General features: G+C 59.4%; 1 protein-coding gene across 1 annotated transcript; it reads right to left on the bottom strand.

The window, feature by feature from the left end:
* Nucleotides 1–196: 196 nt before the first annotated feature.
* Nucleotides 197–14,702, bottom strand: PTPN23 (protein tyrosine phosphatase non-receptor type 23). Its single transcript, XM_042835891.1, is given in 26 exon segments — nucleotides 197–474; nucleotides 550–597; nucleotides 600–660; nucleotides 746–884; nucleotides 1,009–1,113; nucleotides 1,329–1,513; nucleotides 1,623–3,807; nucleotides 4,015–4,194; nucleotides 4,388–4,539; nucleotides 4,675–4,829; nucleotides 4,955–5,278; nucleotides 5,517–5,662; nucleotides 5,983–6,048; nucleotides 6,252–6,366; nucleotides 6,598–6,677; nucleotides 6,914–6,972; nucleotides 7,584–7,640; nucleotides 7,926–7,973; nucleotides 8,080–8,211; nucleotides 8,661–8,741; nucleotides 9,219–9,350; nucleotides 9,748–9,797; nucleotides 10,421–10,497; nucleotides 11,072–11,199; nucleotides 11,870–11,944; nucleotides 14,588–14,702. Coding segments are annotated over 26 exon segments (5,058 nt in total). The 5' UTR covers nucleotides 14,672–14,702; the 3' UTR covers nucleotides 197–280.
* Between the last annotated feature and the right edge of the window lie 924 nt (nucleotides 14,703–15,626).

Here is a 15,626-nt window from a genome sequence, read left to right as displayed (position 1 = left end):
CCCTTCTCCCGTCTGCGCCTGCAGGAAGTTCTGTTTGTTCATGCGCTGTTTGCCCTTCAGCGACGCGTCCAACGTGAAAGCCTCGGGAGTGAGCGAGGCGAGGAGCTCCAGGGAGGAGGTGGGCGCCGGGGGGGCAGCGGGGGTTGGCGGGGGGATCTCCTCCACGTGGTTGCTACTCTCGGTGTCACCCGGCGGCTCTGGCACCGGCTCAGGGTTGGGGGCGCAGACACCATCCACCGCCGTCCCTCCGTCCGTCCCCGTCCCTCCGTCCGTCACAGCATCAGGCAGCACGGGCACAGGCACAGCCTCCACGGCGGCAGCGTTGGGCACAGGGGCGACTTCCGGCCCCCAGCACCCCCCTCCCTCCCCCCCGCCCGGCGGTTTGATGCTCAGCTTGGCGATGGTGGCCTGGATGGAGCTGATGGGCACATCGCCACCCAGCACCAGATCCTGCGGGTCCTGCTGGAAGTAGAGCTGCGGGAGAAGCTCCGTCACCCCCCACGCTGTGCCACCCCCACCGCCCCCCCCCCCTAAAGCCCCCACACCCACCTTTGGGGACGCGCTGTTGGCTTTGGGGACGGCCGGAGCGCCCACCCCGTGGCGGTGCAGCAGCTGCTCGGCGTGCTGCAGGACGGCCTCGTAGCAGAACTTGAGGTGCAGCTGCAAGAGGAAGGTGGGAGCACGGTGAGCACAGCACCGGGATACGACTCCCCCCCTCCGCCCCCAGCCCAGGGCCCCCCGGTACCTTTTCCTGCAGCATGTGCTTGCGCTGCTGCCGCATGCGTCTCACCAGCTGCGCCAGCTCAGGGATGCCGTTCCCCGCCTCCACCTCCTGCACGGCAGCGTACAGCAGGCAAAACGCGCCGGTGCGGCCCACGCCGGAACTGCGGGGATACGGAGATGCGGCCGGAGGGCACAAAACCGGCACGGCACCAAAGAGATTCCCTGCCGGGCCGGCCCCCCCCCGCTCCGAACCTCTCACCAAGCCGAGCCCGCAGCGCCGCTCACCTGCAGTGCACGACGATGGGGGTGTGCAGCGGGCGCTGGTGCAGGTAGTGGCCGTGCACGTCCTGGATGAAGCGCAGCAGGCTCGCCTTGCTGTCGGGCAGACCCCTGCGGGGAAAGGACGCTCAGTGCGCGCTGGGGACCCCAATTCAACCCTCACCCACCCCCCGGTCAGGGCTGCCCCACGCAGTCTCTCTCCCCACGCTGGAGCTGCACCGGTGGGGAAGGAGCAGCTCCCTCCCTGCTACAAAGCGCCCCCCATTCCCCCCTCCGTCCTCCTTCATCCCCTTCCCCCCGGCCCCCCGAAGCCCTTTTTGCCGTACAGCTCCGGCCAGGAGGTGAACTGCAGATGGATGACGGTGCGCTTCAGGCTCTGATCGCGATACTGCAGCGTTATCATCCGCTCCACGTGGGTCGGGGCCGCCTTCACGCTGCTGAGGACGAGAGTGATGGGACCCTGCACCACCGGCTGGCCCCGCTCCGTCGGGAAATACCGCAGCACTTTTTGCTTTAGGGATGAGACGGGGAAAAGGGTCAGCAGTGCCTCGAGATCACCCCCCGTCCGCGTACCGAGCAGTGCAGGGACAGCCCTCCACTCCCCCATGGAGCAGCCCTACCTTCTCCAGCTCCTGCTCCGACACCAGCATGACAACCACGGACACTTTCTGCTCGTAGATCATGAGCCAAAAGTCGGCGGCGGTGCCGAGCAGCGGCGCCTGCGTGGCGATGATGGTCGGGCAGTACGGGGACAGATCCTCCACCCTGCTGGCGTTGATGTAGTCGTCTTTGCCCGAGCGGAGAACCACGCGGTTCCTGTCGTAGGGCATGATGTCCTGGTGTCGGTTCTTCATGGAATAGCAGCGGGCGATGGCGATGGAGAGCTGTCGGGCGTCGCGCTCCTGGGCGTCCTGCAGCTCCTTCCAGAGCGCGTCCAGCTCCGCGGCGCCGCCGGGCTCCGTCTGCTCCAGGCGCTGCAGCAGCGCTCGGAAGCGCTCCAGCTCAGCCCGCAGCCGTAAAACGCGCTCGGGTTTCTCGTAGGGATCGTTCTCGATCAGCTGCACCGCTTTGGGCTTCTGACCCTCCTTGGCGTCCGCCTTGGTGGGCTGCAATAGGGGTTGCCCCACGGCCGCCTTGGAGCCGCCGTGTTGGCTCTCGGGGCTGGAGGACAGGAGGTCGTCGGTGGAGGAGCTCTGGCGCTGGAAGGCGGTCTCGGCTGTGCCCGGCGCGGGGGTCAGCGACGGCGGGGGTCTGTGAGGCACCGCGCCGGGCACCAACGGCGGGGGCTGCACGGGAGGCTGCGGGGATGGGGCCGGGGAAGGGACGAGAGGGCACGGCACCACCACGGGGCCTTGAACCTGGCTGAGGACGGGGCCTGGAGATGGGGCGGGGGAGGGCTGCGGGGGCCTCAGGGGGGCGGCGGGGTGGCACGGAGCGGGGCTGGGACAGAAGGGTAGAGCCGGAGAAGCGCCGGGCACGGGCTGCAGAGCGCCGTGCATGGGCTGCGCCATAGGGCCGCTCTGACCGGGGGGTCCGGGCACCGACGTGCCGAACGGGAGGGACCCGCCGAGCGGGGGGAGCCCGGGGGGCGGCAGTTTGTCCTGCCCGGGGGGCATCGGGTAGAGCTGGGGCCGCAGCGGGGGCTGCCCGGGAGGCAGCTGTCCTACGGGGCCGGAGAAGGGCTGCTGGGCAAAGGGGCCTTGGGGAGGCAAAGGGGGCCGGGCCGGGGGCTGGAAGGGCAGCGAGACCTGCGGGCGGGCCGGGGGGAGGAAGGGAGCGGCTGCTGCGGGAGGGAACGGCTGCGGGGCAGCGACGGCCGGGGGGCGAACCGGGAGGTCCGCGGGGGGAGGGAAGGCGGCGGGGGGCTGCGCCGGAGGGAACGGAGCCGAGTGGCCGAAGGGCGGCTGCAGCCCCGCCTGGGCATAGGGGGGGAAGGAGGCGGCGGGGCCGCCCGGGCGCTGCGGGGCCACGAAGCCCCCCCCGGGGGGCACCGCTGGCCCCGGGAGCCGCGGAGGGGCCGCACAGCTGGAGATGGGCGCCTGCACGCTGTCTACGGTGGTGGTGGCCGGGCGCGCGGGCGGGTTTTGCTCGGGGACGGCCACCGGGGTCGGACCCACGACCGGGGGTCTGACGGGGCCGGGCGGCGGCAGCCCCGGTTGGCCAAGGCCGTAGGAAGCAGCAGGAGCCGCGGCGGGGCCGTGCTGCGGGGAGGAGCGCGGGGGAAGCAGGCGGGGCACCGCGTAACCGGGTTGCGCCAACGGCGGCCCGGGCTGCACCGCACCCCGCAGCAGGGAAGCGGCGGGGAAAAGCTGAGGGGCAGAGGAAGGGGCCGAACTGGGGGGCGGCCCGCTCACCTGGGGGGCGGAGGGCTGCAGGAGCTGCGCCGGCACTACCGGAGCTCCGGAGACGTGGGGAAAGGGAGCCGGGCCGGCAGCGGGCGCCGGCGGCAGCCCGTAATGCCCGGGGAGGGCGGGGAAGCGCGGCGGGGCGAAGGGCTGGCCGGGCTGCAGCGGTGCGCTCGCCAGCCTGGGGGCGAAGAGGTCGGGGCCGGGGGGCCGCAGCCCCGCAGGCAGAGCGGGATCGAGGGCGAGCGCGGCCAGCGTGGAGGGCGGCAGGCGGGCGAGATGCGCGGCCAGGACGTCGGGGGGGAGGCTGCGCAGGTCCTCGGGCAAGTCGGCCAAGGCCAGGGAGGCCAGCGGGGGGAGGTCGCCCACCTCTGGCCCCTCGGCTTCCAGCTCCAATGACTTCTTCTGCAGGGAGGGTTTGGGGGCTGTGGGACGAGGGGGTGGGTGCTTCTTCATTTCCCTGCCAGGGGGGAGTAGGGATTAACGTGGGCAGCTCACCCTGAGCCTCCCCCATCTCCACCCAGCAGGGTGCTGACGCTGCCCCGTGGGGTGAGGAGAGTTCACAGGGCTGTGGCACCAAAGCCAGAGCCTCCACCCCGCAGCCAACCGTGCTTCTCTCCCTCCCTGGCTGTCCCACTGCATTCCCTCCAGCCCCAGCACCACCTACTTCTCCAAGATCTGCTGCCTGTTGGCTTCAGCAGCCTGGCAGGCTGCCCGTGCCTTCTCCAGCAGCTTGGCAGCTTTCCCCTCCAGGTCGGTGTAGAAGTCCTTCCCCTCCTGAGATTTCTTCATCAGGTCCTCGTAGGCTTCGTAGGAGGCCACCAAGGTCTGAACAGTGGTGTTCCACCTGGGGATGTGGCACAGAGGTGTGTGCATGCATACAGAGAACTGGGCTGCCCTCATGTTCCCCTGCCCCTGGGTAGCCCCACTGTGCAGTATCAGCAGTCACCAGAGCCCCCAGCCCCACAGGCAGCCCGTTTGGAGTGTGTCAAGGCTGTTTCCATACACCAAGACCCACATCATCCCATGCCCCCACTCACTTGTGCTCGACCTCGGCCAGGGCCTTGCGCACAGCTGCATATTTGACATTGGCATCCGTCAGGGCCTTCAGGATGTTCTCCTGAGCAGCCAGATTCTGCTCCAAGTATACCTTGATCTGGTCATACTTCTTCAGCTGCTCCTCAAAGAGTTTCTGCCCAAACAGGGAAGGATCTGAGGGGCCAGTAGGCACACTGCCTCCCAAGGGGCTCAAGGCTGGGATGGAGCAGAGCTCTCACTGCGGCCCATACTGGGGTACGTGGCACAAGGAGGGGCTGAGGACACCCACCTTCATCTCGGAGCGATCAGTGGTGACCAGTGAGGTGGTGATATCGTCCTTCTGAATCATCTCACGCAGCTGCTGCTCCAGGGACATCCGCTGGTCCCTCATCTCCTGCACCTTGCCCAGGATTCTCTTCAGGTTCTGCAGCACCTGTTTGTCATCTGGGGGATAGGGAACGCTGAGCGGCTGCGGTGGAGCCACGCAGCAACCCCAGCCCAAACCCAAAGCAAAGGGAGGGGAGCTGCAGGGGGTGGGATGTGGGGTGGGTCAGCAGTGTGCTTCTCACCTTCGCTCAGCGTGGGTGAGGGCAGCGCAGCCCGGACCTGTTCCAGCGGCCCGCTGAGCAGGCGCAGGTTGCCAATGTGCAGGTTCATGGCTTTGTGCAGCTCTGTGTTGGTGAAGCTGGCCTTCTCGTGCAGCTCCATGTACTTGGAACACTCCTTGCTGACCTCGGCCAACCCTGTGGAGGATGGTGGTGGCGGGGAGCCCTGTGGCACTGAGCCCTTCCCCAGCAGCTCCTGCAGCTTGCGCTCCTGAGCCTCGTCCTCCTCAAGCAGGTCCCGGATCTCCTTCAGCGAGGCCTCCACATCAGTGAACACTCCAGAGAGCACTGGAAGAGCAACAAAAAGGCTGGTCTGTGCCCAGGAGGGGCCTGCAGTGCGCTCCAGGAAGCACCAAACCCCTCTGCTGCAAGCAGGACACTGCCACCTACCACAAACAGCCAACGGGAAGGAAGCTTTAGGGGTAAGGAATTTATACAGGCAAGAAAATGGTGATTGGAGATTCCCCAGCTGCAGCCAGGGGGGAAAAAGACAATCCCAGCCCCTTGCTGGTCCCAGTGAGCTCACCCTGCATGGACTGGACGAGGTTCTTGACGGTGTCGGGGCGCACGCTGAGCGCGGCGCACTTCTCCATCAGGATGGGGGGGATGTGGCTGTACATGTCCTGGTTGTCCACTGTCTCAGGGTCCAGCTGCATGGAGTCCATGAACTGGCTACAGGTGGAAAGAAGCTCCTGAGTGATGGCACCTGACCACCCCCAGCATCTCCATCCCACACCACAGCCACTTCAGGGCATGGTCCTAAGGAATTGTCCCCCAGCAGCAAAGCAAAGCTGCTGGATGAATTGGGAACTGGTCACTGACCAGAGCTGGGCCACCTGGGACAGACTGTGCTCAGCACGAGGGCAAAGGGCTGAGAGCTCAGAGGTGTCTGTTCCCATCAGCAGCCACCCCATGCCCAGCTCACTGCCCTACACCCAGGTCTGGAGCAGGGGGAGAGGCCAGGGCCCCGTTCAGGTACAGCTCACACGTACTCCAGCACTTCATTCTTGGCTTCAATCTTTGCCATTACGTCTCTCAGCAGTTTGGCCTTCTCCTCACTGTAACAAAGAGAAAAATCCTTCAGTGCTGCTGTGAGACTCAGGAAACAATCATCGTAGGGGTTGGAAGGGACCTCTGGAGATGAGCTGCAGCCCAGCCCCCCCCAAAGCACGAGGACATGAGGGCTCTCTGGGGACACAGGCTGTTTGTGAGCTCAGTCCTGGAGGTCTGCACACAGCTCTATGGGTGTCCTGGGACACACCTGTACAGTGAAGAAGCCTCGTGGGCAGCCATGGGCACCAGCTTGGCAAAGATATCAGGGCCAGTGACAGCAGGGTCTGTGGGGTTGACAGGGAGGGCTTTCACCAGTGGAGCACCTGCAGTTCAAACACAAAGCAAGTGTGGGTCTCGAGCCTCCAACAGGAAAACTACTCTGTTCCAAAGTCAAAGCCTCATTCCTAGCAGATTCCACAGAGAGGAGGGCATCTCAGCACAAAGCCCCACTGCTCCAGAGGTTTCCCACATCTCCACAGATCCGCCGTGCATCACTGTGCATGCACCCCCCCTTCCCTTAGCAGCTCACAGGAGGGGGCACTGCCCATCCTTACCTTTCACAGACTGCAGGGTGTCCAAGGCAGGCACAGCTTCATGGTAGATGAAATCGTTGTCTTTTTTGGCCGAGTTGTACCTAGAAACAAGAAGTGATGAGAAGCACACATCACCCCTGGCTCCCTGAGTGTGGTCCCCACGGGGTCAGGTTCTGCCCCTCCTGGGTTCTGGGAAGAGGCAAGAGCCTCAGGCAGCACAGGGGGGACACAGGACACTGCCATGCTGAGGCTCCTCACTGGCTGCTCAGGCTATGAGGTGTTTATGGCCCATAGAAAAGCAGGACAGTTATGGCTGGGGCAGCCTGAGCACACTCACTTGCCACCGATCACATCCATAGTGAATCTCAGGGCTTCCTGGACAGTTTCTGGCTGTCCCTGCACAAGTGACAACAAAAGCAAGTTAGCACAGGCAAGGGTAGGGGATTGCTGCCCCAGTGCTGACTGCAGCTGTGTGACTGCAGGTACAGTCGGAGCGCGCCCTGGGAGCAGCAGCAGCACCACCAGCACCACCTCATCACCATGCCCTCCCTGTGGGGCTGCTGGAAGGTAACAGAGCCTTGGAGAGGGCTGATGGGGGTCCCAGAGGGGAACACTGATGCTCTGGGAAGCCATAATGTCTGCCACTCCAGTCAATGGGCGAGGAAAGCTCTTACATTGGCACCACCAACTCTCATCCTTGGTATCTCGCTGCCCACCAGCAGTGCCCAGCCCTCACCCCCCTCACCCTACACCTGTACCCTGAGTCACTCAGTTCCCATTTCAAGGCACTGCACTCCAGACTCACACCAGCAAAGCAAAAGTCCCTTGTGTCACTCTGTCCCTTTCCTCAGGAGTGGACAGCCTTGTGTCAGCCCCAGAGGTTTCCCTGAGCACTGCTCCTAGAGCATGGATGTGAAAGAATCATGCCCAAGGGTGCTTCCACAAAGCAGTGACACACTGAGGGTTTTACAATCTGGTTACTGTTACCAGAGAAAGAAGGAATGTACCTTTGCCAGCTTGATAGCTTCATTGAGTTTATCCAGTGCGCTCTGGAAGTAGATGACCTGCAGAGAGAAGAGGAATTAGCCCCAAATATGTTAAAAGCACCACAGTTGGCCCAGAATTACGTGCCTACTCCTTGCACCACAGCCAGCCCCAAGGGCTGCAGCTTTGTTCAGTGCAATAGGGTTTGCCAAGAACACCTGCGTGGCACCAAAACAGCCCCACGAAGCACCAGCACTCTTCATAAACTCTTAATGCAGAAATCCCATCATTAGCACTACAGTCCCTCCCAGGACTCAATCCTAGCAGGGCAGGAGCTCAGCGTGGGTCAGCACAGCCACACTTACCCTTTCCCCAAACTTCTGCTGCTCTTCGGCCTGTTTTCCCATGTGCAGCTGGAACAAAACACAGCAGCAGTGTTAGGGATCCTTCCAATGACAGAAATCTTCCTGGCAAGCAAATCAAGGGCTGGTCTCACGTGGTGCCACTCTTCCCACTTACATGGGCCACGGCAGCAAAATAGTAGATCTTCATTTGAACCAGCTTCTTCCAGTCCTTCTGGATCTTTCCCAGCAGTGAGGCTGTCTCTGAGTTCTCCAAGGCCCGGCAGGCCTCTTTGTAGTAATCCACCACCTGTAGGGAGCAGGATGGGCATCTGAAAACTCCACAGACAGATCCCAGTTTGAAAGGAAAGCAGCAATGGAAAGGATTCAGTGAGCTTGGTCTGAGATCACCTGGCCAGCACAGCAAGAAGTTGTGGGCATCTTATTGATGTATTTTGGGTCAGAGCCAGAGACTACAGCCATCCCTGTGCTAAGTTTTCCCCAGAAGGTGTGTTAAAAATACAATTTTCTTTGTGGAAATTTGCTGTTCTTCTGCTTTGAGGAGCTGTGACTGCATTCCTAGCTCGCTGTGACAGCAGCCCTGTGTGGCTGCACTGATGCTGTACAAGGTCTGGACAAACCCTTCCAAGCTCCTCATCCCAAGCACCACTGCCATGCACAGAGAGAGCAAGGCTGTTTTCTTCCAGCAGGTGCTCGTGGAATCAGCAAACATTCAGCAGAGATCCTCCAGTGCCTCACCTGAGCGCTGATCCGGGCCACAAGGAAGCTCTTCCTGTTGTCCAGCATGGACTTCTCCAGCAGACATTCCTGTGCCTGGCCCTGCCAAAGTAAGAAGGAAGCCTGAGTTTTCCTGTACAGGAAACCCTCCTGGACTCACTGGTAGCAGTCCCTTTCTTGACAGGTCAGCACAGCACTGCTGACACAGCCCAAAAAGATGACCCCCACAGCCCCTGGGCCCAGCAGTGTGGCACAGAGCTTTTCTTTACAGTTTCTCTAATAGAGTGGTCAGGCACTGGAAGAGTTGGAGTCCCCATCCTTGGAGGTGGAGATGTGGCCCTTAGGGACATGCTGAGGATGGTTTGATGGTCGGGCTCGGTGATCTTAGAGGTCTTTTTCAACCTTCATGATTCTATCTTTCACATCCCTGCTCCTAGGAGCAGTGCTCAGGGAAACCCCTGGGGCTGACACCACGCACTGCTTCTTCCCAGCCCCATTTCCAGTCACACAGCAGCTGCCCAAGGGCCTGCAAGAAACCATTCCCATTGCTTCCCCACTGCCCCAGAGCCCTCTTCATACCAGCATGAGGTTGATGTTGAGGTTGAGGATCTGGTGGCTCATGTCCACGCTGTAGGAGTGGGGGAAGTGGTCCCGCAGGTAGGTAAAGGCACCAGCAGCACACTGGAAATGGGTGCACGAAACCTTCATGCCCTGAGCAGACAGGAGAACACGTGTCATGCATGCACACAAGCCAAGCCAGTGGATGCAGGGAGGTTGTGGAAGACTGGAGAGGCAGCATCCTCCCTTCACACCAATGGTTGGGGTGATAAAATCCAGCTCAGCAGGGCTTAGATGTTTCTGTGCTGTTTGTGCCTCCCTTGAGACTCCCAAAAGCAGCTGCCACAGCCTGCTCTTAGGGCCAGCTTCAATCTAGAAAGCTCTCAATGCATTTAATGGTGGTTTTAATGCAGGCTGTGCATGCACTAAATTGTGGCTGTGTGATCTCTCCCCTCCCGATCCTATGTGCTGAGAAAACAAGCAGACATCCAGAGCTGCTGTGTGACGTGGATGCTTTTAACAACCCACACTGAAGAGAAGGGACTGTTACCTCCTCAGACACTCTCTTGTCCATGGCGCCCAGCATGGAGTGCAGCGCACCTGGGGAAAGAGGAGCACAGCTCAGTGGAGTGATTTGCAGCTGGTCAGCCCCCACGCAGCCCCACATGCAGTGCCAAGGCCAGAAGCTGGGTGTCCCTCACCAGTGAAGCCCAGATCTGGGTGGAGTTTCACTAAAGCCCTTTGTTACTGAACAGAAAGCAGTTTGCAATGCAAGGGGCAGCCCCAGTCACAGGGATGTGAGTAACTTCTGCTGCACTGGAATGAGAGTGACCTTTCCTTTGGGTTCACAACAAAATCCAAGGCAGGAGAGCAAGAGGGCAACAAGTGTTGCATCTGTTGTTTTTAAACATATTCTGAGGGATGCTGCATGACACACAAAGTCTGACTGGGTCACTGTGCTAGAAAGAGCCTTCTTCCTGCAGCCATGGAACCTGCAGCCCAGCTGTGACTCAGATGCAGGGCAATGTACAACTGGGGTGCTCTCAGATAAAGAGGAAAGGGAAAGAAGTTTCTGGCAAAAGCCAAAGTCAGCTTCCTGTGCTTCTGCCAGGCTGCTCCAAGGAGGGAACACAAACTGAAGGCAGGGCAGAGAGGAGGGATATCCCTCATGCCCAGTGAAATGAAGGCTGGACCAGCAGGGCAGCTGGTCTCTCAGGACTCACCCAGGTTGTACAGGATGCAAGCCTGCTCATACTTGATGTCCTCATGAGTCACTGTCTTGCCTGAAAAGATCTCTGTCCTGCAAAGAAAGAAGGCTGTTCACCAGCTATAGGTGGAGCTACAGGCTCTGTCTTGCATCTCCTTAGAGCCAGCCTCTGTCTCAGCTCAGCCTTCCTGCCAGCTTCCCAGGGGCAGGATGCCATTTCCACAGGGCTCCCAGGAGCCCCCTGTGCCAGACACAGCTGTGCTTCAGCAGCAGGGGAAGCTGGCCTAGAAGTGCCACCACAAAGAGACCAGTGACTGCACTGCTCTCCTACAGCTTCTGGGAGGCAGATTCTCCCCACCAGCCTCCAACCCCAGGGGCCTCTCTGCTATCTGGAGGCACGTAGGGCACTGTGCCTAAAGGGTCTTTCACATAGATTAAGGGAAAAGGTGCATTGCAGGGTGGAACATATCAGATGTCTGTAAAGGACGTGCAAAGTGACAAGGGGGCAGCTGTTCTGGCTTGGGGCAACCTCCCCATTTCACAAAGTGCAGCAGTCAATTGCAGCTCTCAAACCTCCCATCCTTAACGCCCCAGCCTTGAACATACAGGAAAACTGTGCACGAAAAGGAGGCCCCTTTTTCCCTACTGCAGCACAGCAGCACCTCACCATGCAATGGGGACTGCAGCCTCCTGCTCGGCGCCCATGGGGATCCTGCTTTGCAGGTAGTGGAGCTGGCCAAAGTATTTCCTCAGTGTGCTGCAGCCCTCGAAGTCCCTGGGCACGTTCACGGCGCTCTGGGGGAGACAGAGAAACAGGAATCATCTGCCCAGGGCTGGGCAGCACACTGGGTGTGATGGCAAAGGGCCCAGTGCCCGCCTGGCTTGCAGCAAGGTGTGCAGATGGGAGCAGGTGCCTTTCTGCAGTGGAAAGCTGGGCTCACACATTTGTTGGCAACCCCACGATAAGCACACTGAGAAAAAGATGTCTGTCTGCCCCCAGATTATGCTTTATGGAACCAATTTACAGATCCAGAGCAATGAGATCAAGAAGGAAGAACCCGTGTTCTCCCTGTCATGGAGTGAAACAAGAAAAAGGAGGAATTTGAGAGCAATTGGAAACATCTCGTGTCCCTGATCGGATGCAGTGGGGGGCTTCTGCAGCCTGCAGGGCTGTTAGAGCAGTTCCTTTACTCCTGAAGGAAAAGACAGGCTGCCCTGCCAGCACTTGTACACGCACAAAGCCCTCTGGCTGCCAGGCCAACAGCTCTGCCTCAGCCCTGCGTGCCTCTCACCATCCCTTTTTTTGGAGGCTCTCAGTGAGGCTGTGGCTGTCATGCTACAGAGCCCTAACATCCAACCTCCTCAAGCTCTCAGGGAGCCCAAATCACCTGAGGGGTGCAGGACACAGCCTGGCTGCTGAAAGCACTGCCATTGGGTGATGCTGAGGCCAGCAGTGCTGACTTACCTGCCGCAGCACCTCCAGCTTCCGCAGCTCCTCGTTGTAGTTCTCTGGGTTCTCCCCATAGTTCTTCAGGACAAACTGGAAGGGAGAAAGAACAGGTGAGAGCCCGGCCCCATCTGAGAGCAATACCACAACCACTGCCTGCCCCACATCAGGCAGGGCCTGCAAGAATTCCCTGCGTTGTTTCTGAAGGACACTTTGCCATGGAGCTTGTTCAGAGGGCAGCCTGGGGATGGTGGGTGGGATGTACTCCTGCCCCAGGGTTCTGCCAGGAGTGGGGAAGGCATTATTGGGGAGGATTCACATTTTCATACTCATCTGTGCCTAACTCACGTGCATTAAGGAAAAGCCTCTGCTGAGCACCCAAGGGTGAGGTGGCTCACAGTGTCGGCCCAAAGGGGACACAGGACAGCTGGGGAGGGACTCTTTGTCAGGAGCACAGAGGTAGGACAACAGTAATGGCTTTAAACTACAGCAGGGTGGATTTAGTAACACAACATGCAGCCCAGAGCAGCTGTGAGTGCCCCGGCCCTGCAGCATCCAGGGCTGGATTGGAGCTGCTCCTACCCATGGGAAGGGTTGGGGCTGGGTGGGCTGGGTTCCTTCCAACCCAAACCATGCTATGATTCTTTTGGGTTACACTTTTGGCAAGCTTGGCACTTCCAGACTGAAGAGAGCTCTTGTGGCTTTGTATACTACACTCCTCCGAGCACTTCTCTGCCAGGTTAAAGCAGTTTGGTACATCTGAAGCACTGCCAGCCCCCTTTGCCACTGAAGTAATCTAAATCTTCCACCATGCAATGAATAAAATATAAAAATAAATCCATACACAAAACTCTCAGCCTGGCCAGAGCTGCACAATGCCCAGGGCTGCGGGGCATGACTCAGCTGCATGGTGACAAAGCCACTCCCGGTGTCACCCTGTGTCCCCTCCCACCCCACTCCTTTGTTATCAACATCCCAAATTTCAGCAGGCAAGCAGGTGGTGGCACCAGAGGAACACCATGCACGTAAATAAACGAATTTGTAAACCAACAAGGTTGTAAATCGAGGTTTCCCTCTATAGGTAGCACTGCAAAGTGCCAGCTGGAGGTGGGGCTTCTTGTTCATAGCTGATAATTAAGTCCTGAATCTCCCTCCACTTCATAAAAACAAACTGAAGGACAGAGAGGTGACAGCCCTGCCAGGACAGCCCACTCATGCAGCAGGTGAAGCTGTATGCTCACCGTAACATCATTCTTTTCAGTCAGAAATCTTAAACAATAGGCAAGAGCTTTCACAGAAGCAAACATCACAAAGGCCTAAAACCACATTCAGATGAAGGTGGGGATGGAGCAACCAAAGCACAGCGCAAACAATTTTGAAGGGAGAGGGGCTCACTCTGCAGTCAGAGTGACAGGCAGGGCACCAAGCTGGGGTCTGCAGGAACTTTTCCTCCCTCCATGTTTTGCTTTGGACAGGGAACACATTGATCACGATGCCCTTTACAGGCACAACAGATGCTTGCTAATCTTTCACATTTCAGCTCCAAGGTTGGCAAATATCTTTCTTTTCCATCAGGGCAAATACCACGTTGCTCCCTCGGAGGAAAACACACATCCCATGGGCAGGGGATGAACGGGAATGGTTTGGGTTGACCTCGACACAGGGCAGCAGCCCTCAGCCCATCAGTTGACTATCAGCCCATCTGGTGGCTATGGTCTCCGCATGTTTCTATCCCAGGACAGGACTCCAGTTCTGGCAGTCCCACTGAAGGAGCCTCTCACTAGCAACAGAAGCACTCACAAGCACAATCCCACTTCTCTTTTCAACTCCTGATGGGTGATGGGCGGCTCCTTTTGAAGGTCACTACAACTCTGCCATACTTGCAGCTTCCCTCAATCCTTACTGCTGCACATTGGGTAACAGAGCTTTGCCAGCAGTGGGGCTGTCAGAAATGGGAGCACCAGCACACTCTTCCTGAGTGTCGTCCTCCGCCCAAAATCCCCAGCAACAGAGAGAGATGAGGAGAAATTCATCTGCACACAGCACTGGGCTTCTGACACACACTTCTTGATGACACCAGTGCCCATCACAGCTATGAACCACGAGTGCAGTGCTGGAGAACGTCAGGTCTGAGGAAGAACACGGTGCTGGGAGCTGGTCACGTGCTGCAGGGACAGAGCTGCCAACTCACCCCATAGTTCTGGATGGCTCCTACTGGGTACTGCAGGGCTTGAGGAAGCACTAAAGCTTCCTCGCATCTCAAACTCTGCCCCCAAGCACCTGCAATAGTTACCCACTGCCCCAGTGATGAGAGCCCTGGAGAGTTCCAAAGTGGGCACAAAGCCCTGGGGTGACAGGGCTGGGATATACCAACAGCCTCACTTCCAGCCCAACAGCCCACACCACACCGATAAGGCGTGGTAGCCAGGATAAGCTGGCTGATCCACAGAGCCCCACAAACCCTCCCAGCCCCACACCTACCGCAGCCCTAGGGACAGCCCAGGACCTCTGCGAGGCCCTGAGCCCACAGGGCCTCCCCACACCGCCCACAGAGCCTCGGCGCTCCTCTTCCTCACAGGCCCCTAGCCTCCTCCCAGCTCCCACAGACACCCCACTGATCCCCCACTGGCCCCTCAATCCCCCCACGGGCCCGCAGGCCCCAGACGGTACTCCGGGAGCGATCCCGGAAGGGGTCTCGCCGCCTCCTGCAGGCCTCACGCAGGCCCCGACCCCCACCTTCTTAACAGCAGCGTTGAAAGCGAACTCCCCGGCCTCCTTGAGATCCAGCCAGATCATGGGCATGCGGGGCACGGCCTCCATCCCGGCCCAGCCGCCGCCGCCCCGCCGGAAGCGAGCGCGGGGGCTCACGGGAAGCAGAGTCTTCCAGCCTGGCCGTGCCGGGGCGGGGCCAGCTTCCTCTTCCGGTCAGCTGAGACGCCCCGCCCCCCTATGCGTGCCTGGCGTAGTTTCCATGGCGACGCCCCGCTTCCCCAGAGGGGCGGGGAGAGTTGTTGCCATGACGACGCCTCGTTCAGGGATTGGCGGAAGTGACGGTTGCCATGACGACGCTCCGCCTCTTGACAACGCGGGGCGGTTCCTATGGCAACGCCCTGGGCCTGCTCAAGGCTGCGGCCTGGCCTACCTGCTCGGCCCAGCAGCCCCCGCTCCGCACCTCGAAGCCTCCTTGTTTCCGGATGGTTTCTGCCTCCCTCAGCTGAGCTGGGGCTGAGTGTCCTTTTAGTAGGGCTGCAGGTGGCTGCCATTCTCCCTGAGCAAGCTGTCCTGCTGGGAGCACTCGCAATCATTCCTGTGCCACGCGTGGATCCACACATATTAGTTGCAGTATAAGTCATACCAAACCGTTGATCCTCATGGCTCCCTTCCAACCCAGGTTATACTATGATTCTCTTCTTTATAACACACCAACTACTCTGTGTTGTCACAGTGAGGTAGCATGCGTGCACACACAGCTCCCAGAAAGCTTCTTCCTCTTCTGCATAAAGCAGAAATACTGCAGTGCCAGTATTTACTGCCTAAATATATACATATGGAAGTTCCTAGCTCCTTTTCCTCAGTATTTAGCACAGAGAGTGGGCAGATAAGTCCTTAATTAGGAAACTAGCTAAGTACCCCCTTATAGACCCCAAACCTTCCTCAGTGGCTGTCTTTGCAGCATCTGTGGTACATTCCTCTCTTACTCTTCCCCCAGAAACACGATTTCCTCTTTGGAACTTTCTTCCAGACATTTTTTGAGATAGCAGGCTGGTATCAAGGT

This window comes from Centrocercus urophasianus, unplaced genomic scaffold, assembly GCF_019232065.1.
Source record: "Centrocercus urophasianus isolate 14NV4802_14NV808 unplaced genomic scaffold, USGS_Curo_1.0 seq_551, whole genome shotgun sequence".
Taxonomy (NCBI): Eukaryota; Metazoa; Chordata; class Aves; order Galliformes; family Phasianidae; genus Centrocercus; species Centrocercus urophasianus.
Note: the sequence above shows the minus strand (reverse complement) of the source record. Positions and strands in the feature narration are given on the sequence as shown.